The sequence below is a fragment of the Chanodichthys erythropterus genome, chromosome 16 (genome assembly GCF_024489055.1).
Source record: "Chanodichthys erythropterus isolate Z2021 chromosome 16, ASM2448905v1, whole genome shotgun sequence".
Classification (NCBI taxonomy): domain Eukaryota; kingdom Metazoa; phylum Chordata; class Actinopteri; order Cypriniformes; family Xenocyprididae; genus Chanodichthys; species Chanodichthys erythropterus.
In genome coordinates this window covers 8,955,933-8,978,534 of record NC_090236.1, presented here as the reverse complement: position 1 = coordinate 8,978,534, position 22,602 = coordinate 8,955,933, and the positions used below count along the sequence as shown (strand labels likewise).

The window sequence follows — 22,602 nt, the reverse complement described above, 5'->3', positions numbered from 1 at the left end:
ACATCATATACACATCACACCATTTGCACAATACACAGAAAGGTATCCATTGCACAAATCATTTTTCAAACTGCACACACACACATGTATCCAAATGATTTAGAAAAGTGCATTACTTTACTCTTGACATGACCATTAATAATCCACTTTTGAAAAATAATCAGGCCAATATGAATTAATATCTAGGCAGTTAGCACTAGCTGGATTTCTGGCCAAATAAATCAAAGACATCACTTACCAAAAAGGTATTGCAATACAAAATGGGCTTTGGCTGCCTTCAGATAAAGTAAACGCTAACAGTTTGATCCGTATTGATTGGAAATAGGCAGTAGGATGACAAACATCTTGCTGATTGTGGCAGGAATCAGCCCGGCATTAGCACCCAACACTGATGTTTTCATCTGTCGGGCAAAAACGAAGGCAGCGCCGGATATGCCGCATTTCAAAATAAAAGCCCTTTAACCGGAAAAGTTTACTATGTAATAGAGTTTACTTATTTTTTTACAGTCTATGGTTTACTTCCAAGACGAACTAATTAAAATTATTACAATTATAAGAATAATTTAAATAATAATATTAATTAAACATAGTTATTAAATGTTTATTTTTAAAAAAACATTTGCTTTATTAGTTTAAAACATTTTACAATGCCAAACATTATTATTAATACATAGGCTATGTGGTCTTGTAATCACAAATAAAATTGTTTATTCAAAGTTTGTATTATATTTGTGCTCGTTTCTCATGGACAATTTGGATGCGGAGAATCCCAAAAGTGGGACAAAATACATTCATTATCATTTTATGATGTGTGAGAAGGAAAACAAAAGAGCCTTATTCGCTAAAGTTAGATATTTTTTATGACAACACTAAAACAAAGACAGTTAAGATGGACCTTTTAGGCCTTTCTTATCTCATATTGCTCATAATCTAGTATAGCCTACGTCTCTGTTACTGATACTGCATCATACATAACTTCGTCATGACCATTAATGATATAGAATCACAGTGGCTTTACCCACTTCCATAAAGTTATTTCCATTAGTATTTCCAAGTTAGAACTGTTTGTTTCTCAAGCACAGTATATTTTGAGATTATTTTGAGATCTCTTTGAATTTACCATAACACATATTTATAAATGTGGGATGAAATAAATCTAAAACTGTACTTAAAGTTTAATAATACCTACAAATTTCAATGCAATATCAGATATGATTCATAAAAATAAATACATATAAGATCATTCATCTATAAAAGCCTAATTATTTACATTGATGTAGAGATTTATTTATGTAGCTGCATAACAATGCTTACATTGTACATCTGGATGACAGTTTAATTTAGATAAGTCCCATGTAAAAAATAATGTATATTCACAATGTGCAAATATGATCAAAATAAGACTCTTTTGGACTTTTTCCAAGATACTTTATCAGCAGCAAATGTAATAAAGTGACAAATGTGTATTAAGATGCATTTCTGTAATGAGTGGTTTATTTTGCTATTAACTACTAACAATTCCCACAAATGTTGGATGAGTTTCAGAACCCGCAGAGTCCCTGACATTACATTCTATCAGCAGTGTGCCCTTGAGTAAAACACTGCAGATGAAAAAAATCTCTTCTAAATGAAAAGTAACATTGTGTCAGGGTCCTGTCACCTTGGTCGGTTTTATTTTTAGTTTGATCCTAACACTCATGTGTTTTTTTGTTTTTTTGTCCTTGTGTGAACGTATACGGCTTTGGGGTTGTTCTCTGGGCCGTGCGCTCTTACTTTATGACTGTTTTGAGTGTTCGGGGCATGGTGTCTGGATCATGGGGTTCCTGACATCCATGCTCCATGCACTTCTGTCTTGTCTTGTGCCTTCTTTTCTGTTAGGGCACGTGGCAGACAAGGGTGTTTTTCTGCTCTGTTGGAGCACATGGTTTCTGTTGAGTTTGTTCGCTTTTGTTTGTTTCTGTGTGCCATGTGCTCTTCTGTCAGGCCTATAATCCACACGTACATGGGTATTTTTATAAAAGATTTTAAAAAGTTTTTTCTCCTTTGTTTAAAAAAAAAAATCTCGTCCACAAAAGCACGATTTAAAAAGAATCTCTGTCCACATGAAAACGCAAAAACATGCTATGAAACGCTGTCAAGAGCATGCCAAATCAACAGGTGGCATTATAACCCTAACCATAAAGCCATTTTTGCCAATCAGAAGCCTATATTTGTCATTGCACAGACTCGCTTCATGTAAACAAAGGAGACAGCGGCGCACAATCTGACATCAAACAAAGGAGATAACAGCGTGCACTCTGACGTCACAAGCCAAAATCTCCGGTTTCACCGGCTACACGACAATACTGCAACCAGAGTTTCTGAAAATCTTCACCCTGGCAGGCATTTTCAGAAACGTTCGGTTTCAGTGACCTAATACTGCATTTGAATGTGGACGAACGGTCAAACGGTCGAACGGTTATAGATAAAAGCTGCTGTTTTGAAAATACACGTGTTTGTGTGGGCAGGGCCAAGACTAGAGACTGGAGCCCTGTCCACACAAATACGTGTAACTCAGTCTCTAGTCTTGGCCCTGCCCTCTTTACCTGATTATTGGTTCATTTGCCCCACCTGCTCTCCCTTATTACCCACCTGATATCCTTCCCTATTTTTTCTCTCTTCATTCTCTGTCCTTTGCCAGTTTGTTGTAGGTTTTCATGTTACGTCATGCCCAGCCCAGCTCAGCCAAGGCCAGCCTTGCCTAGCTCTGCTTTGCCCACTGCTGGTCTGTTTTTCCCCTACGGGGTAGTTTTTGTTTCTTTTGTTTTTTTTTTTGTAAAAGCCCATCATTTTCTCTACATCCTTAAGTCCTCACCTCTTCCCTGAACCTTACCTGACACATTAGGTGTGTCCCAATTTGCATATTTATGCACTATTCTATGCTGTTTTGTAGTATAAAGAGTAGGGTGTTTATGCTGAAAATTTCAAAAAGAAAAAGTGCACTTTAAATACCTGGATGATAATTAACCAAAAAAACAAAGTGTGGAATGTTGAATACATGCACTCAACTGTTGCAGCTTTAGTTATGTAATATGTAACAGAGAGGGAGGGGCTATGGATGTTGAAAAAAAAACATATAGGCCCGGTTTCACAGACAGGGCTTAGCCTAAGCCAGGATTAGGCCTTTAGTTCCATTAGGGTATTTAGGTCTCTTTTATAAACATACCCTAGAAAAAAAAAAGATTACTGGTGTGCATCTAGAGACAAAACAATGGCACTGACATATTTTAAGATCTGTCAGTACAAGTTACTTTCAGTTAAAGGTGCTCTAAGCGATCCTGGGTGGAGTAACTTCCTGTTGAAGTTCGAAGTGTTGTCAAATAAAACAGAGGCTAGCTAGACCCTCCCTCCTCCTCCTCCTCCCCCTCCCCTCCGTGCTTCCTGAAACAGTCATGAACGCGCATTTAAAATCATTCTTATCAGTTATTGGCTTGAGCATGTTTATTATGTTTTGTGGTCCAGGCTGCACCAGTTTGTTTTTGTTGCCGTTTTTGGAGCTTGTGGCGACTACAGAGACCGTGTTTTTTTACAGTGTGTTCAGGGGACAGGCAGCTAGCGGATAGTAAGGAGATGTTTGCTGTATGTAACAAAACATGTTTTGGCCTAAAAATGCATGAGCACCTTTAAAACAGCTCAAACATGCATTTTAATCTGAGACTAGCTTAAGCCTTGTCTGTGAAAACAGGGGACAAAGTTCATACTTTACACGCTTGAGTAAAGTACATACATACAGTATAAGTGTATAGAGCGTAATTCGGGACACAACTATTGTTTCTGCTGGTTAGTGTAAAAATGTAGGCTCCATGTGAAAAATGGAAATAAGGTTGGAAATTAAAAGGAAATTCTTAAAAATGCCCCACAAAATTAAGAATTTAAGATATGGGGGCAAAAGAAATGTAGCCTATAACAAGTGTTTAAAAAATATATCATATGCGAAAGAGTGCTGTTTCTTCCCTAACGTCAGCAGGATTTTAAATGTGGTTTTTATTCATCAGTTCAAGTTACATTTTATTCTCAATTGCCTGCTTCACAGATAGGGCTTAAATAAAGGAGTAGACCTTAGATGTGAATGTGTAAAAAATGTGTCAAAGACATTACTGGTGTGCATCTTAAAGCGGAACTCAGTAAGATTTGCGAAGCTCCCCCTACAGGTTCCTTCAGTGAATCACACTGTCGTAAATACTCCAAGCGCAGCTCTGGACTACAACGCCTACAACGCTCACCAGCGCAGTAGTTTTGCAAATACAGTACAAGAAATCTCGATGGAGGTGGGTAATTTCCTAAATTGTCTTATAAAGTCATAATATATACATTGTTTTTGAATTACCGTAAAGCATTTTGTCACTCTCACGTGAACGTGAACATGAGGCGAGATTGTGTCGGGTCGGCGAAGCTCAACTTGCAAGTGCTGTATTCTGGCGTAGACGTGCCAGAGGGGGTTAGTGCTCAAGTCAATTAACTATCGTAAGGACTTAGAAAACTATTTATGAAGATAAAAAAAAAGTTACTTAGTTCTGCTTTAAGACAAAACAATGGCACTCATATTTTTTAAGATTCTTCAGTGCTAGTTGCTTTCAGTTAAAACAGCTCAAACGTGGATTTTAGTCTGAGGATTTTAGCCTGTGAAACAGGGCAAATATTTGTTATTGTTCTATTCTGACAATGAAAATAGTTCCGAACAAAGCCACAGCATGCAGAACGTTTTTGTCTCTGAGCAACACAGTGGTGTTTTGTTACTGAATGAATTTGCGTTTTTGATTGAATCGAGTGAGTCAATGAATGCTGGGTTAAAAACAACCCAAGCTGGGTAAAAATGGACAAACCCAGCAGGTTGGGTTAAAAGGCACCTATTATGCCCTCTTTCACAAGATGTAATATAAGCATGCCCTTTACTATATTACTATATTGCTGGCTAAAAAATAAATCCAAAATTGGTTGAAAAAAAATGTCTGGGTGAAAACAACCCAATCCCTGGGTTTGTCCATATTTAACTCAGCAGTTTTTTGAGACCCATTCATAAAGACTGTTTCTTTTTGGTAATTTTTTATAATATATTTAATGAAATTATGTATTTTTTTGCAATATGAGAAAGCATCCTACAATACAGTCAACAGATCGTGTTACTGACAACTGTACTTGTACTATTCCTTAATGTCAAAGCATAACTGCAAACATGAATGTCAGGGACTAACAGATGGTCTTTTGCAAACATCCAGTGAGTTCATGATGCCATGCTGTCCAATTTGTATCAGATAACTAGCAGCATATCAGGTGGAGAGACATCAGATAGAAGGTTACTTCAGTCTCTCCCACATGAAGAGAAACATGCAATGATGATTGAGCTAATGGACTTCATATGAGATTCAGACATCATTGGATAGATCACTGTTGTTATTTCACTAATTGTCATAAATGAATTATTATGCCTGTATATGGCTACAGACATCAGCTGATCTTGGCTGACTTTTATTGTTACTGTCTTAGCCTTACTACCTCTGGACAAAAGCCAATCATTTGACTCATTCACTGATTACATAAAAGAGATTAATAATAAACTGACAGTAGATATAATCAGAATAAGAGCGTCAGTCTGTTAACTGGATTAGATATTCCTGAACGTTCACTGGCTATTTCAAGGTAAGGGGTTTTAGGGATTTGTTATTTTTTTAAAGCTAAATTAACAGTATAAGATAGCTGCTGAATAACAAATATATTTTATTTTAAAATACTGATAAAAGATGGAAAATATTACCATCCTGTATATGTTCTTTAGGTTTAGGAGGATTTGACTATACCCGTGTGATTGTATAAAACAGAGAGGTAATGTAAACTTCAGTTTCACGTATTTTATATGTAAATGTAGTCTTTTAAAGTGCTAACACAGTACTGGATTTCTAATATGTTGATATAATTCAGATTTTTGAATTAATGGCTAAATTAATCATGCTAAGCCCTGTTTTGACATCAGATGTTGATTTGACAAGATTTTCTTGCCTTTTGTTTCGGATAAATGGATGATATGGAGGATTATTTGTTTGGTTTACTTGAGAATGTTGTGTACTTGTGTTCAATACATTTTGCTGGCCAATTAAGGAAGGATAATACAGCCTTTGTATAGCTAAGACTTTAAGATGTGTGAAACTAGCCCTACTCTCCCCAATACAGACAATTCAAATGAATATAACACACCAGCAATTAAATTATTAGCTAATTATTTAGTTAGACTAATCATTAGAGTTAGTATTAGTCAAATAACTGGAATGTTGTCTGCGAATGTAGGTCTGTTGACAGTGTAATGTGAGCCGTCAGAACTACAGCACCCACAATGCACCGCGACCCCATTGGAATTGAGGAAAGACGCATCCAGGACATCGACTCATATAACTCGCCACTCTCCTACACACTTACTAGTTCACGCCAATTTCTTCTTCTCGACGGACCAGCTTGCCACAGAATTCAAGCGCAGACCTTCTTTTTGTACATCCAGACATCTGAATTTACTTACATTTAACAAAAACCTCCCATTAGAGAAGATTAGTGTTGAGTCGAAGTGGATTTTCACAGCTAGCCTTCAGCTACGAAAAAAACAACAAACCCGGAACGCGATTTGTTATTTTTTTGGCAGACAAAACTCCGCATATAAACATCCAAACAACCTTTTTGACTTTCATGGACGACGAAAAACACACTTATAATGCTTTATAGCTAATAACACATTTTATTTGATCGAAAATACTCTCTTTTTTTGAGGACATTTTCATTTCCTCGCTAAGCTAGCAACTCCAGACAAAGAAAGAAAAGCAGCTTTCATTGCCTCATCACATCTTGTCAACTTTTCGCCCTTTTTGAGTCCATTTGTGTAGAAATAAAGCAAAAATGGCCCATCAGAGCAGTGCTCAGGTCGCCAGCTCACAGAAAGCTTTAATGCTGGAGATGAAGTCTCTACAGGAGGAACCAGTGGAGGGTTTCAAGATCACTTTAGTGGATGAAGCGGATCTCTACAACTGGGAAGTGGCGATTTTCGGACCCCCAAACACTCACTATGAAGGGGGCTATTTCAAGGTAAGGGGTTTTAGGGGGTAAATGAGCGTTATTTTTAGGAACAGATGGCTATGGTCTATATTTAGAACTGGAACCAGCTCTGGCTAACTGCATCTCTTTATGTGTCCCCGCGTCTGTTTTCTTTAGACATATTTAGATATAATTGAGGTTTTTGATTGATTTAAATCCTGGTTATGATCTCATGTCTTGTGTTTTCCATCAGATGTCGGTTTGATGAGATTTTGGGGTCTTTGTTGAGGATAATAGGGCTCATTTGTTTGGTTTCTTTGTTCCTCAGACTCATTGTGATTCTGATGGATGGAGGGGGAGATGATTTACATGACTTAGTACAAACAATATTATTAATATTACAGTTAAATGTTCTTTATCATACTAGTATTAATATACTTTAGGTTTGCTGTAAGATTATTACTGATTCAATTTACCACTTGTTATAAAAATAATTTGACAAAGTGTTTGTAATCATTTCCAATTCTGCTAAATGTCTATGAAAACTGATTGATTAGACTTTAAAAATGTAATATTCATGACCTTCCAAACACTTATTAGTGACCACTTTTTTAGTATTAGTTGTTGACATCACGTTTGACCTGTATTGTGTCTTTTGTTTTGTTCTTTGTGGCGCCACAAATTATTCTTATTATGACAATTATAAAAATAGAGTAATGACAGCAAAGGATCATAAGGTCTCACCTCATTCCACCAGAGCAGATAAACCCGTTCCTTCACACCAGTCTGAATGCTTTATAATTAATGACCTTAATAATGTCAGAAGCTTTATTGAATTATTCAGCTTCATGTTAGTTCCTCTCTGAACTATAAAGGTAGGGCCTGGACTGTTGTGTAGCGATTTGAAGTAGGTCAATGACTTTTAGTGTCTTTGTTTACAGCGACTCACACACGTACAGTGGGTTTGGCAGATACAGATACAGTGGCGTCACTGTTCACTGGTGTGTCAGGATATGAGCTTGTGTTGAAACTGAACTCTTGTCTGGCAAAGCCTGAAGGCATGCTACTCAAACCTGTAACTGCTCCCTGCTTCAGGATAAATCAGGGTTTATTTGCATGATAGGGACTTGCTTCTCTTTGTTTGAAAGGGGAAATATTTGCACAGTTTATCTGTTCACAGGAACAAGAGTGTTAATAGAATAAGCATTCTGCTGGCATATTTTCAAGATCTTGTAGTCAGCCAAGAACCTGAAACCAGTCGTGCCTAACTTGCTTGGAATAGTTACACGCGTTCTTTGAAAGGTCACTTCACCCAGAAATGAATATTGTCGTGTATTCACCCTCATTTTGTTCCAATCAGTATGACTGACGTTCTTCTTTGGAAAGCAAAAGGGGAAGTGTTGATGAATGCTGTTGAGCTACTTAAAAGCACCATATAAGTCATCCTTATCACTTAGACTACCATTCAAGAGTTTAGGATCAATGAAGATTAAAAAAAAGAAATAAATACTTTTATGATGCAATAAATTGATCAAAAGTGACAGAAAAGACATTCATAATGTTACAAAAGATTTCTATTTCAAATAAATGCTGTTCTTTTGAACTAGTTTCTATTCATCAAAGAATCCTGAAATAAATCTCGGTTTCCACACAACAAAAGCAACTGTTTTCAACATTGATAATAATAAGAAATGTTCCTTTAGCAGCAAATCAACATATTAGAATGATATCTGAAGGACCGATATTGACTTTTTTTATAACTGATACTGATTATTTGCATGCTTAGCATGTGCCCGATAACCGATAAACAGAACAGACATATATTATTTCTGTTTTTAAACCGTTATGACACCACTGAACTGAACAAAACTGCTTTAACATTAACTAATCATGTGACACTGAAGACCGGAGTATTGATGCTGAAAATTCAGCTTTGGCATCACAGTCATAAATTAGGCTACATTTTAAAATATATTAAAATGGAAAGCATTTTTACAAATTGTAAAATACTATTTCACAATATTACTGTTTTTACTTTATTTTTGATCATATAAATGCAGCCCTGTTACACATAAGAGACTTATTTCAAAAACAAAACAAAAAAATCTTACAAACCAAACATTTTTGGACATTAGTGTATGTTCGAAAACCATATAGTGGGTTTGTGAGAGGAATGGAAAGATATTGTAGTTTAACACTGAAAATCTGTCCCTCTCATTCTCGGTTATGCAAATAATAATTCCATTTGGCATCATTGGTGACAAACCTTGCGTGATATGTCTTCACTTAACGTTTTTGAATGGAAGCAAATAAAATTTGAGTGCTACGGTGGAGACGAGCAATTTTATTGAATAAAGACTAGATTTTTTTTCAGTTACTCATGCCAAAACTGGCTTTGGTGACTATAAAGCCATATGGACTAAGAACTATGGTTTTTATGTTGTTGTTATTGTTATTATCTATTTGTGGGGCTTAACAGCATCCGTCCCCATTTACTGTTTACTATACGAGTAAGAACAGCAAATCTTTAGATTTAGACTTCTCCTTTTTATGTTCAATGGAAGAAAGTCATACAGGTTTAGTATGGAAGCTTGTTTCCTCCATTAAATAAAAAATAAAAAAAGGTAATCGCCTTTTTATCTCACAATTCTGACCTTTTCTCGCAATTGCGAGTTTTTAATCACGCAATTCTGACATTTTATCTCACAATCCTGACTTTTTCTCACAATTGCGAGAGATAGTCAGAATTGTGTGATAGTCAGAATTGCAAGTTATAAATAGTCAGAATTGTGATTATTGTGAGATATTGTGAGAATCGTATTATAATGTCCAATTGTGAGGGGGGAAAAAAGAGATGTTTTCTCAGTATTGCGAGTTTATATCATGCAATTCTGACTTTATAACTTGCAATTGTGAAAAAAAGTCAGGATTGTGAGATATAATGTCAGAATTGCGTGATTAAAAACTCGCAATTGTGAGAAAAGGTCAGAATTGTGAGATAAAAAAGTTGCAATTACCTTTTTTATTTATTAAGTGGCAGAAACAAGCTTCCATAGGTTTGGAATAACAGAGAGGCGAGTAAATGACCAAATTTCTTGAACTGTTGAACTGTTCCTTTCAATATAATGATTTAGTATAATATATTTGAATGTCAGTATGTCCACTTCCAATAGTAGCAGCCTAAATTGTTTCAAGGGCAGTTTTGCCACGAGACTAGAAAATAATTAGGTCTGTATTGAATAGAGATGGAGGGCATATCTCTTGCGTAACGGATGTTTAACCTAGTTGTTTTCGTGCCAAAAAATGATTTGCCCCACTTCCTGGTTTTCCAGCTCTCTGTCAGTTTGTGTGTTTTTCCCTCCTGTCCATGTGATGCGTCTCCAATCCTATTAAGAGCAGCTGTCCTGGGCTCACCCTGAGACAGAATCCTCCAAAGCTGCTGTATATAAGAAATCTCTCTGCAGTGTACCAGCTGACTGCACTGTGATGTTGATCGTTTTGAACTTTGTGTTCAGCTGCATTGTCCAGCAGAACCAGAATGAGTTTTTTCGGAGTGGGGGAATTCCGCAGAATGGTTTTTAAAATGGTACTACAGTCTTTAGAAGCTTTCACACTAGAGCTTTTGGTGTGGACCCAAGTCCATTTAATGTCAGAGTTTGGCTGTTGTGAAAGCTGTTTTCCAGTACAGTTTACTGTTGGAAAATTGGGCTGCAAGGGAGTGCAAAGAGTTTTGGCGAAAAGGTTGGAAAAATAGTTTGTAAATAATTATAATAATTTTAAATAATAACAACCCTCTACAATACATACGTAACTAAATTTTCATGCTAGGCGAATAAGTAATATCTATCATTAGCCATTGGCTAATAATTTGTTAGATTTCACTGGCCAGTGTTTGAGTTAAACGCCATGTACATTATAAGTTTAGCATAGATATGTTTTCTCTCGCCTTGTCTTGAACATTGACTGAGTGCTTGAGAGTTTCTTACTATTTCAATTCATCTCAATGGATGCATAGACTATTTGAAGTACTGTAAAGGGTTAGTTCACCAAAAATGAAAATAATGTCATTTATAACTCACCCTAATGTCGTTCTACACCCGTAAGACCTTCGTTCATCTTCAGAACACAAATTAAGATATTTTGATTAAATCCGATGGCTCAGTGAGGCCTCTATAGACAGCAATGCCATTGAAAATCTCAAGATCCATGGAGGTACTAAAAACACATTTAAAGTCGGAATATTATATAATATTATCAATAATTTATCCGTGAACTTTATTTTTTTTAAATTCATGTTCCCTCAGCTTTAATCAAAATAATTAACCTCCCATCCCCCTTCAAAACGACTCATCGTCTCTTCCTGTCACATGCTATGGCGCGAGGGTGGAGCTCTCTGGAGTTGCAGTGACGTATGGGGTAGATGCTGTGCTTCACTTTATAGAGATTAATGCATTAACCACCGCTGATGCCAGTCATTGTAAACATGGAAAGGATCCTGCGACGCGCTCAGTCAGTCATGCTGTGTGTCCACTGGAGCAGAGCAAGCGACCAGTGCATTTTTAGATTCATTCTTATGGAAGCTGAGCGTCACTTAAAGGGATAGTTCACCCAAAAATGAAAATTGGATGCGCTTACCCCCAGCGCTTTTTTTCTTCAGTCGAACGCAAATTATGATTTTTAACTGTAACCGCTGCCGTCTGTCAGTCAAATAATAGCAGTAGATGGGAACTTCAACTATAACAGTAAATAAAACTTGCTTAGACAAATCAAAATTAAACCCTGCGGCTCGTGACGACACATTAATGTCCTAAGACACAAAACGATCGGTTTGTGCGAGAAACCAAACATTATTTATATAATTTTTACCTCTAATACACCACTATGTCCAACTTCGTTCAGCTTCCTATTAGTGAGGTCAAAAAACGCGTTGTGATGTCTCGCCCATATACTTCAATGAGCGCGAGACATCACCTCCGTTGTCAGAGCGCGATCAGACCTCACTAGCCGGATGCTGAACTAAGTTGGACATAGTGGTGTATTAGAGGTAAAAAATTATATAAATACTGTTTGGTTTCTCGCACAAACCGATCGTTTCGTGTTTTAGGACATCAATGTTCCGTCACGAGCCGCAGGGTTTAATTTGGATTTGTCTATGGAAGTTTTTTCGACTTATTGTTCAAGTTCCCAATCACTGCTATTATTTGACTGACAGATGGCAGCGGTTGCAGTTAAAAATCATAATTTGCATTCGACTGAAGAAAAAAAAGTCCTCTACATCTTGGATGCCCTGGGGGTAAGCAGATAAACATCAAATTTTCGGAGTGAGTAATTCATATCTGCCTCCATTTTGTTAGCAACGCCCAACTTCCAATCAATTCCCGAAGGACGGAATTCCCGCCTTCTCATTTCAGATGCCGTTTCACTTGGATAGACGTCACAGTACAGAAGAAAAGACAATTGCAACTTCCGTTTCATGCCGACTTTAAAAGTTAATGTGACTACAGTGGTTCTACCTTAATATTATAAAGCGACAAGAATACTTTTTGTGTGCCAAAAAAAACAAAATAACGACTTTTCAACAATATCTAGTGATGGGCCGAATTCAAAACACTGCTTTACGAATCGGATCAGTGATTCGGCGCTCCAAAGTCATGTTATTTCAGCAGTTTAGTCGTTTGACAGGAGATCTGAATCACTGATTCGATTTGTAAAGCTCAGAAGCTGTGTGTTGAAATCGGCCTATCACTATATTGTTGACAATTCATGTCGGATGCACTGATATGAAAATTTTAGCTGATAACTGATAATTCTTTATATTTGAAAGCATATAACCTTTTTGAAGTGATTCCAATCATATTTCAAGCAATTCAAAACCATCATGGTGAACACTGCGCATCTGAAGTGTCTCAGCTGAAGGAAATAATCCATTGTTTATCTTCTTTAATATATCATCCAAATTTTCTTATTTGGCCAATAACAATAACATTAAAAATGAACATATATCGGCAGATACCTTTTATAGTGGCCGATATATGGAGCATCCCTAATTATTGATAGTTTTTTCTTACAGAAACACTGAATCACCAACAATGTCTCAAGCACCACCACCAGTCCTAAGTTCTGTTAAAATGAGAAATATGCATTCATTCAATAATGCTTACCACATTTTAGTTCTAACTACTTATTTTCTATAATAAAAAATGCTTGACTGACTGATGTAAATGTGCACTTTCAGATCATATCAAATATGAATGTAAAGATGTGCCATTTTACAAAGATAAGCTTTTTTTGTGGAATATATCTATAGTTTGGCGAGTAAATTGGCGATTCGATTGCCAAGGTGTGCATAAAAGGGGGAATAATAACATAAAAATATATAAGAGTGGTGGGAAATCATGAGATTAATCAGTCATTTTATTCTGTTGACAGCCATAGTTTTATTTTTTTCTTCAGATTTATACCTATAAAACATTTAATAAGGTAGAAAGTAACTTAAGAGAAACTTAAATTGTTCTTATAATATTTTACATATTTTTATCATTGTTTCACAGTATATGTGGATCTGAATATTTAAACGCATAGCTGTTGATTCATGTTTTAGGAAGAGGGTCCATCACAAGGGGATATTCATATATGGTGGTCTCAAAAAGTTTGAAACCCCCCCGATTTGACATCATGCATGGTTGATTGTCTCCAAATAAATTGCCTTCGGAAAGCAGCTTGCATTTTTCACATCTCTCGTGACGCATCCGTTGCAGACAAATGAATACAATGTGAAAAGGGACCAGCGGGTGAGGGGGTTGGAAGACCAAACAATTGAAACAACAGTATAAACAGCCTTATTGGCAGCTGAGATCATAACCAATTTAGCCATAATATTTAATAAAACAAATATGCATGGGATAGAGTTTGTCCTGATTGTCCTGACGTTTGTTTTTTGTCTTGTTTTGCAGGCTCGCATTAAGTTCCCAATCGATTACCCCTACTCCCCACCCACGTTCAGATTCCTCACCAAGATGTGGCACCCCAACATCTATGAGGTAAGAGGATTGTTTCAGCCCTCACACTGTGTACTGTGGCACGTGGCTTGTCCGTTGTGCTTCCTCATTTCTTTCTCAGTTAAGCCCTGGATTAATGCACCTGGCAAACATGAACCTTTGTATCTTGGCAATTGCCACTAAACACTTGGGAACAGATATGAAAAGCAACACATTATTTGAACTCTTGAAACAATTGAATGTAAATGGCTGCTATGTGTTAAATAGGTTCACTGGGTTAATAACACACTTGCATTATAATATTTATAAATGTCTATTTAAGCATATTTTATAACATCAAATTTTTCAAATATTACAGTTGCCCCCATAACTGACATTGTGTATTAAAATCTATCTTGCATCATATTTTAATTAATGAAACTGGAGAAAAACAATTCACTACACGTAACAAGAGACCGCATTAAATTACCTCATGTCTCAAAGCACATAACATTACAAAGCAGTCATGTGGTTGTACCTGCTGCAGATTCATTTTGCCATTGGTGGAGTTGACATAGAAATGCATAAATCTGAGTCTGAGGATGTGAGCAGCACCGGTAGAACGTCACGGTTTTCCATCTTGTAATTACGGTTATGACATGGCATGAAAGCTCCTTGTTTTGGTTCAAGAGGAACTGTAAAAGGTGCATAGCCTTACAGACCGTGCTGATGACGTGTGATGTCTGCGCGAGCATGTGCGCCGAGGTATGGAAATGCATATGTTGACAGGCTGGTAGTACATCTTATCACTGCATTTGGACCGAATGCAATGATTGGATGAATATTTTTTTTTTATTTAGACCACTTCTATTATTGATTGCTATCAGGATGTGAAGAGAGTTTCAACCAGTATAACACAAATAGTAAATGAAAGACATTGCGTACGTACCCTACCTTTAAGAAGGCATCTGATCATAGTGATGTGGATATGTTTTCACCGGCATCAATTTTTGACAAGCTGTTCACACATTGGCAATAAAAACAGTGATTAATATTTGAAAATTCTTAAATATTGCCCCTTTAAACATGGGGCATTGTATAATGTGTAATGTACTTTTTTTTTTTTTTTTGTATTATATTAATACTATTATAGTATTTATTTTTGAATAACCTTTTATTTGTGTATTTTCATTTTTTGAACTTTTTTTTTAATTTCTGTTTTAGTTGCAGTAATTTTAGGTCTGGTTTCACAGACAGGGCTTAGATTAATCCAGGATTAGACCTTAGTCAATTAGGACATTTAAGTTGCTTTTATAATCGTGCCTTATAAACAAACATTACTGGTGTGCATCTTGAGGCACAATAGTGATAGTGACATGTTTTAAGATATGTAAGTTCAAGTTGCTTTCAGTTAAAACAGAACAAACATTCATTTAGTCTGGGACTAGCTTAAAGGATTAGTTCACTTTCAAATTAAAATTACCCCAAGGTTTACTCATCCTTAAGCCATCCAAGGTGGATATGATTTTCTTGTTTCTGACAAAGACAATCTGAGAAATATCCTGACTCATCCGAGGTTTAGAATGGCAGTAATGCGCTACCAAAAGAGTATGAGCTGAAGAAAGTGTCTCCATCCACATCCATCCATCATAAACATATTCCACTTGGCTCTTGCGGGTTAACAAAGGCTTTCTGAAGCAAAGCGATGCATTTGTTTAAAAAAAAAAAAAAAAAAAAAATCCATATTTAACATGTTATGAAGTAAAATATCCAGCTTCCACCAGACCTCCTTACATATGAATATCCAGCTTCTGGTGAGAGCTGGATATTTTACTTCATAACTTGTTAAATGTTTTTTATTTTTATTTTTTTACACAAATGCATCACTTTGCTTCAGAAGGCCTTTATTAACCCCCTGGAGTGGAATATGTTTATGATGGACGGATGTGGATGGAGACATTTTCTTCAACTCATACTCATTTGGTAGCGCATTAATGCCATTGTAAAGCTCGGATGTGTCAGGATATTTATTAATATTTCTCTGATTGCCTTCATCAGAAACAAGGAAGTCATATACACCTAGGATGGCTTAAAGGTGAGTAAAGCTTGGGGTAATTTTCATTTGCAAGTGAACTAATCCTTTAAGCCTGTTCTGTGAAACCAGGAGTTAGTATTTCAACTTAAACTTAAAAAATAAACAAAGTACCTTAGCTACTAACTTAAAATGTTTTAATCTAATTTATTTTATTTTGTCTTTCAGTTAACAGAATTTGTTTTTAGTAGTTTTAGTTGGAATTAATATGGATCATTTATTACTGTTTTAGTTTGTTTTTAACTGAAGTGTTACATAATATGAAGCAGCTGTTTTTGGTGCCAGATGGATCTTTAATTTGTTAATTTTTTTGGTTTGAGTTAACCAAGTCTTTAAAAAAAAAAAAGAGAGAAATAAACAAAGATGAGGTACATTTTGACTAGATTATTGGATAATTATTAAAAACTGCATGAATACGTGGTAATGCATTTATATAACAACATTTTTTGGTGGAATTTACAGGAAGTTTAACTATATCGTGACATACCATTACTGTGATATAAAATTGATTTTTGAAGATTGTGGCCATATGGCCTTCCCCATGCACCAGTATATTTCCATGTATTGGATATTTATTCAGTGCATGCACAAGGCTTTTCAGAGTTCTGCAGAGGCCGTCCTTCAGTTCTGACAGGTTCTTTCTCCCTATCTCCCTTTCACACGTCTCGCTCTGACTCGAAGTACTCACAGCAGTGGTGTGGAGGCGAGGGCTTCACTGAAGGTGCTTGTTTTGCTTCATGAAAGCATACTGATCATGTGATTGATTGAATCTCTGTGTGTGCTTTCCCAGAACGGGGACGTGTGTATCTCCATTCTGCATCCTCCAGTAGATGATCCACAGAGCGGAGAGCTTCCCTCAGAGAGGTGGAACCCCACACAGAATGTCAGGTATGGAGTCAGACTTGCTTGATTATCAGCATAAAGTTTGGTCCACTTTGCAGCTTATTCTGGCAATTTTCCACAAAGAAAATGTTTTTTTTTATTTATTTTTTTAACATCTACAGGTTATATCTTCAGCAGTAGCTGTCACAAAGAGTGATCACGTATTTTCTCCACTAACAGAATTATAGGAAGAGTGACAAGGCTGGTTTTGTGTTCATGGGTTTCCTGTTGCTTCCCTTATGGAAAGCATCTCAGTGGAGATCTGTGTATTTGTGTGTTTCCTCCCTCGAGTCTGATCTCTGTTCTAGTTAGTCTGGTGTTTTGTTTCACTGGGTTTTGTGCTTCGGTGGAAAAGCTAGTGTCTTCCAGGAAGCTCATGTTAATCATTTGTGTTGTTTGTTGTGAACACTGAACACCTGTCGCTGTACATTTTTGTACTATTTTGACCCCACACTGAATGTTGCGTTGTTTACATTGTCAAAACCTACAGTGTTCCCCCAATCAGATTTAGCTTGTTGTTTATAGTGACTTATTTAGTTTGAGTATAAAACAAATTAGAAAAAAATCTGATACTGTATGTCAGATTAGATCTGTGCATTAAGTCTTAAAGTATAAATGCAAACTAATACTCCTGCTTGTTCTATGTAATGTTTATTGGTTCTTCATGCGTTTCTTTGTTTTTCAAATAACTTGCTTTGTTGTTGCAACAACCACAGCGACGTAGGAAGATTGCACTTTGTGTATAATTTTAATGTTTTTCATGTTTCTGTATTGGTACCTGTAAGGAAATATGATTTTAAATGTTCAATCGATTCGATCGATTTTATCAAATCGATAAAATCGAGAACCCAGAAGGTGTTTATATTGTTTAACTTATACCGTTTTTTATAACTTATATCATTTTTTAACTTTAAAAGTTGTTGCCTTTTAATAGCGTTTTGCGTCTGCTGATACTGAAATGAATATGGACACCTGCGCTTACCTCATTTGTTTTTGACTTTAAATATTTAAATATCCACATTCTTCATGGTATCGTTTGCAGGGAAGATAAGCTATTTTATCCCATTGAATGATAATTTGATGTTTTCACTTCAGTTTTGTAGTATTCCGTTCACAATGTTGATCTGGTTACCATGAGAACAGTGTCACGCGCTGCTGCTTCAGCCGTCATACGGTAGAAAATGTCCAAGTAAATAAATGTTTAAAAAGCTGACACACGTCGATTCAACAACAAAGACAACACTTTCAAAAACACTCAGCTATGTGATTATTTTATTGAGTGATAGGGAGTGGGCTAAATCAGTGACATTATTAGATTTGATATATGGCGTCTTCCTGTCACCTCCTCAACCTGCTTCCCTTAGTTTGTTTTTACATGTATAAAAGGCAACAATTGTATTACAGCGTCCAGTTTTTTCTTTGAACAATGATGTGAACTCCTGTCACGTGTCATTCTCGAGTCAGCATAAATGACCTACAATGGCGTCATTTTTCACAATCACGACAGAAAATCAAAAATACTGCCCTAACTTCACTAGCAGAAAGGCAGCGCGATATAAACAAACCCAGACTAGAACTGAACGCAGCGTGACGGCAGCTTCACATCCTCTAAAGCGGTCCCCTTGATGGCAGGAAAGTCTTTCAATTCAGTTGAAAAGTCACTCATCTTCATAACATAAAGATCATGTCCAACATATGTTGTGATTTTCTGTTTATACCTTTCTAAAACAGCACAGAAAGGACTTTTCTCCATCTCTTCCATTCTAATTTTTTACTGCTTGCCCTCCACTGGTATTTCGCGCGTCACCAGAACCACGTGATTGCAAATAACCTATTGCTAACTTTAGAACACTTTACTCATTTGACAATGAATGGCTGTAAGAGTGGTTACACAAACAGTACTTAAAGGCACAATATGTAATTTTCACCAGTAGATGTTGCTTATTCAAAACAAAGGCATAGCTTGATGACGCCATGAATGAGTGTGTAATTCATGGGCGTCGTTGTCTTCAGCTCCACAGCTGATGGAAAGGAATCCAACAGACTCAGGCAGATATCATGTTCATGGATGAGCTAATGTATTGAAGTTTTACTAACCTTACGGTGGTATGAAGCGGGGTGGGTCGAGAGCCGTGGGAGCAGGACGAGGCAGCTGGAGCGATGCACACCGATCTTGAGTTCAGCGGAGCTTTTAATATGCTTATGCTGCAGTCGGCCTCTTCCGCTCTTTTCGTTGCATATGTGAGGTAACGCAGCACTGTTTTACATGGTTAAAACAATCATACTAAATACACTGTTGAAAGTTATGTTATAACGTGACACTGTGTGTTCGTTCGGTGGCTGTTATGAGAGACTTGTTGCATTTTGCAATAAGGTCGATATTAGTAAAACTGGAAATTGAAGCTAGCGCGCATATGATTCCATTGACAGGCGACGCAATGACACGGTCCGTGTCCTGGTTAAAATAGCTGATTTCTCTGGATTTAAACATTGTTGGAAACATTGTTGGAAACATTCAGGATAATGTAAGTTCATAAGTCAACAAAGTCTATAACATTGTTCTAGTGGTTTTTGGATATTTTAATAAAAAAATCGTACATATTGTGCATTTAAGTTACTTTATGTTGTTTCATTACCAACTTGGTAACTGAAGTTACTCTGTATCTCAACTGCAAATGTGAGGTCACTGGAGTAGCTGTAAGCAGTACATAAAGACTGATCCTCTTGGGTAAAATCTCCTCACATCTTTAGGAGAATGCAGCACAAAGAAGCTCTGGGACAGATGAGCTTAAAGGTAATGACATTATAACATTGAGTGTCTGTTTGTGTGTTTCAGAACTATACTGTTGAGTGTCATCTCTCTACTGAACGAACCCAACACGTTTTCTCCGGCCAACGTGGACGCTTCTGTCATGTACCGCAAATGGAGAGACAGTAAAGGAAAAGACCGGGAATACGCAGAGATCATTAGGTAACAAGTGCACAAAAATACAGAATATGGCCTCTTTAAGTGTGTGTTTAATGATTATTTGTTTAATGCTTGTTACATTTTGATTGCTCTGTTAGAAGGCATGGTGCTGAACAACACTTTAGCTAATGGAAAACCCCTCTATAAAGATTTTGATTTATTTTCTGGGTCAGCGGTGCCCTCCTGTGGTTGAATGAGTCACTGAAACGCGAGTGACTGTTTATCTCCTCTTGGCAAGCTCTCTTTTGCATGTTGCAATTCATGTTTTCAATCATCTGAGTTGGGACATTTGACTTGCATCAGATTTCATCCTTGAGGACATAAGTTGTTTATTTCTCTGCCGTGGCTTCTTAAGACCCTAAGGGCAACAACTCAAATAGAGAACTGATATGACATAAAATCAAGATGTCCCACTGCTTAAGACAGATGAGCCTAAATGAAATAGAAAGAGAAGCCACATGTTTAATATTTCAGCTGTATAAAAATTAAGCTAAAAAGAAAATTTTGAGCCTATAAAAGGTGATTTAAAAAATTAAAGGTGACCTATTATGCAAAATTCTCAAAATCCTTCCGTGAGCGAGCTGTAGAGCTTTTTAACACCAGAATATTTAACAGCAGCAAGTAAGAAAAGTATTCTTATTAAAGCTACTAAAGTTATTCAGTCAAGAGCAGTGAGTAATTTTCTGTTTTTCTTTTTGTTGATTGATTCATATTAACAGCATATACGGCAGATATACAGCAGTAGGAACTGTATATTAACCTGCCGTCACATTAATACACAGATATGAGATATCTAATATACACATACGATTTATTTCCCTGCTGTTTACGTTCACATACATAACCGACTGTTCATGTGAACTGTGTGTTTTTGACATAACCTTGTGTGTATTCCACAATTTAAGTGCAATAAGATGCGAAAGAGAAATGAGTTTAATACTCGCACAACACGTCATCAGACAGCCAGCTTTCTGTGTGCGTGCTTCTGATCTGTGCACTTAGAAAACCATCAGAAGTTTAAACTGATATGGCTTTAAAATGCATGCAAACTTTTATGATGAGAAGAAATGCAATGTCATGTGAGCGTGAGATTATAATAAAAACCAAATAGATGCTTTGTTCTGTGGTACAAGCTGTAAAGGGCTCCGCCCTCTTCTGGGTAGGGGTTGGTAGCAACAGCTCATTTGCATTTAAAAATGCATGCACGAAAACAGAATGTTTGCGCTTCCATTTAAAAATGGGCATTTGCATCATGGAAGAATAATCTGGGGGGTATTTTGAGCTGAAACTTCAGACACATTCTTGGGACACCTAATGTCTGCAGCATGCTGTCGATTACCACAAACAGTAACATCAAATGTGAAAACATGTTTATGGTAATGTACTTCAAATTAAAGTCAAGCCTAAAGGTTTGTAAACCCAAATGCGAAGCCAAATATTCCTTCAAATCCATGTTTGTGTCTGTTACAGAAAACAAGTTCTGGCCACTAAAGCCGAGGCAGAACGGGATGGAGTGAAAGTTCCCACCACCCTGGCAGAGTACTGTGTGCGCACACGTGCCCCCGCACCGGACGAGGGGTCTGACCTGTTATATGATGATTACTATGATGACGAGGACTTGGAGGACGAGGATGACGATGACGAGGACTGTTGCTATGACGAGGACGACTCAGGAAACGAGGAATCATGACGACATTCCCATTCCCACCTTCATCCTCGTCTTCATCAGCATCAGCCCGAGAGTTGAAGCATCAAGGCATGCGCTCTGCATTTACACTCAGATGGCCATTTTTGTTTCCTTTAAAGGACTAAAATGAGATTTATTTTTTTTCTTCAAATAAGCATTATGTTGTTTTCCCTCTGTGTCATAATTGTGCTGGCCTTCAGGCTTTTCTCCAAGCTACTCTTTTATTATTTATTTGCTTTGCGCTTTTTTTAGACAGCTCTGTGAAATTGTCTTCAACAAGGAAAAACAAAACAAAGGAGCGTGACTGAATTAAGGTTTGAGTGAGTGATTATTTGAATGAGGCTTTGTGCTGAATAATGCTTATTACGTCACTGTTCTTTTGACTTTCTTAGAGCTGATCATTTTGATCACCCACGCTCACTTTTTTGGCCTTCAAGCACATCTGAGCAATAAAACGCTATGAGTTTGGGGTCAAGGTTTGCATTTTCTGTTTTTATTCCCCCTACATTTGAGTAAAAATTACATTGAGAAGCCCTAAGCAAAAAAAATAAATAAATTGAAAGATGATGCACATTAGAACTGTTTTGCAATTATGGCAAAGAAATGATGGCCTAAATTTGACTTAATCTCTGTGCTTAAACTCCACACATTATTTAACTTATAGTGTCACTTTAAATTATTGAAATTATGTATATTTCTTCATTCCAAGATATAGGAGCTTATCAGAAAATCGATTGAATCGGGTAGGTTGGCATATGTTGTCTTTTTTGATGAGCTGAGTTTTTATTTTTTAAGCAATGCTGATATTCCTGTGTTGTCCTCTTAAGTAAATCTTATTTAATCAGTTATGGGGGTTTTGTTTTTTGGCGTGGTTTTCTTTGGGATATAGGGTGACTTGGACTATTGGATGGTTATTATTTTTTTTGTGCCGTTTCTTTTGCATTAT

General features: G+C 36.7%; 2 protein-coding genes across 3 annotated transcripts in view; one reads left to right on the top strand and one right to left on the bottom strand.

The window, feature by feature from the left end:
- abhd17aa (abhydrolase domain containing 17A, depalmitoylase a) overlaps positions 1–7,925 on the bottom strand; it is a 23,216-nt gene extending 15,291 nt beyond the window's left edge. Inside the window, exon 1 of one of the 2 annotated variants that reach the window (XM_067363999.1) lies at positions 7,795–7,925. The gene's annotated coding sequence lies outside the window, so the exon portion shown is untranslated. Of the gene's footprint in view, positions 1–238; positions 402–7,794 lie in introns of those variants that run through there. The other variant, XM_067363998.1, reaches the window with a different exon arrangement.
- Positions 5,633–22,602, top strand: cdc34b (cell division cycle 34 homolog (S. cerevisiae) b). Its single transcript, XM_067364000.1, has 6 exons — positions 5,633–5,676; positions 5,813–7,101; positions 14,004–14,090; positions 16,910–17,007; positions 19,838–19,972; positions 21,440–22,602. The coding sequence occupies exons 2-6, from the start codon at positions 6,916–6,918 to the stop codon at positions 21,657–21,659; spliced, it is 726 nt and encodes a 241-aa protein (XP_067220101.1). The 5' UTR covers positions 5,633–5,676; positions 5,813–6,915; the 3' UTR covers positions 21,660–22,602.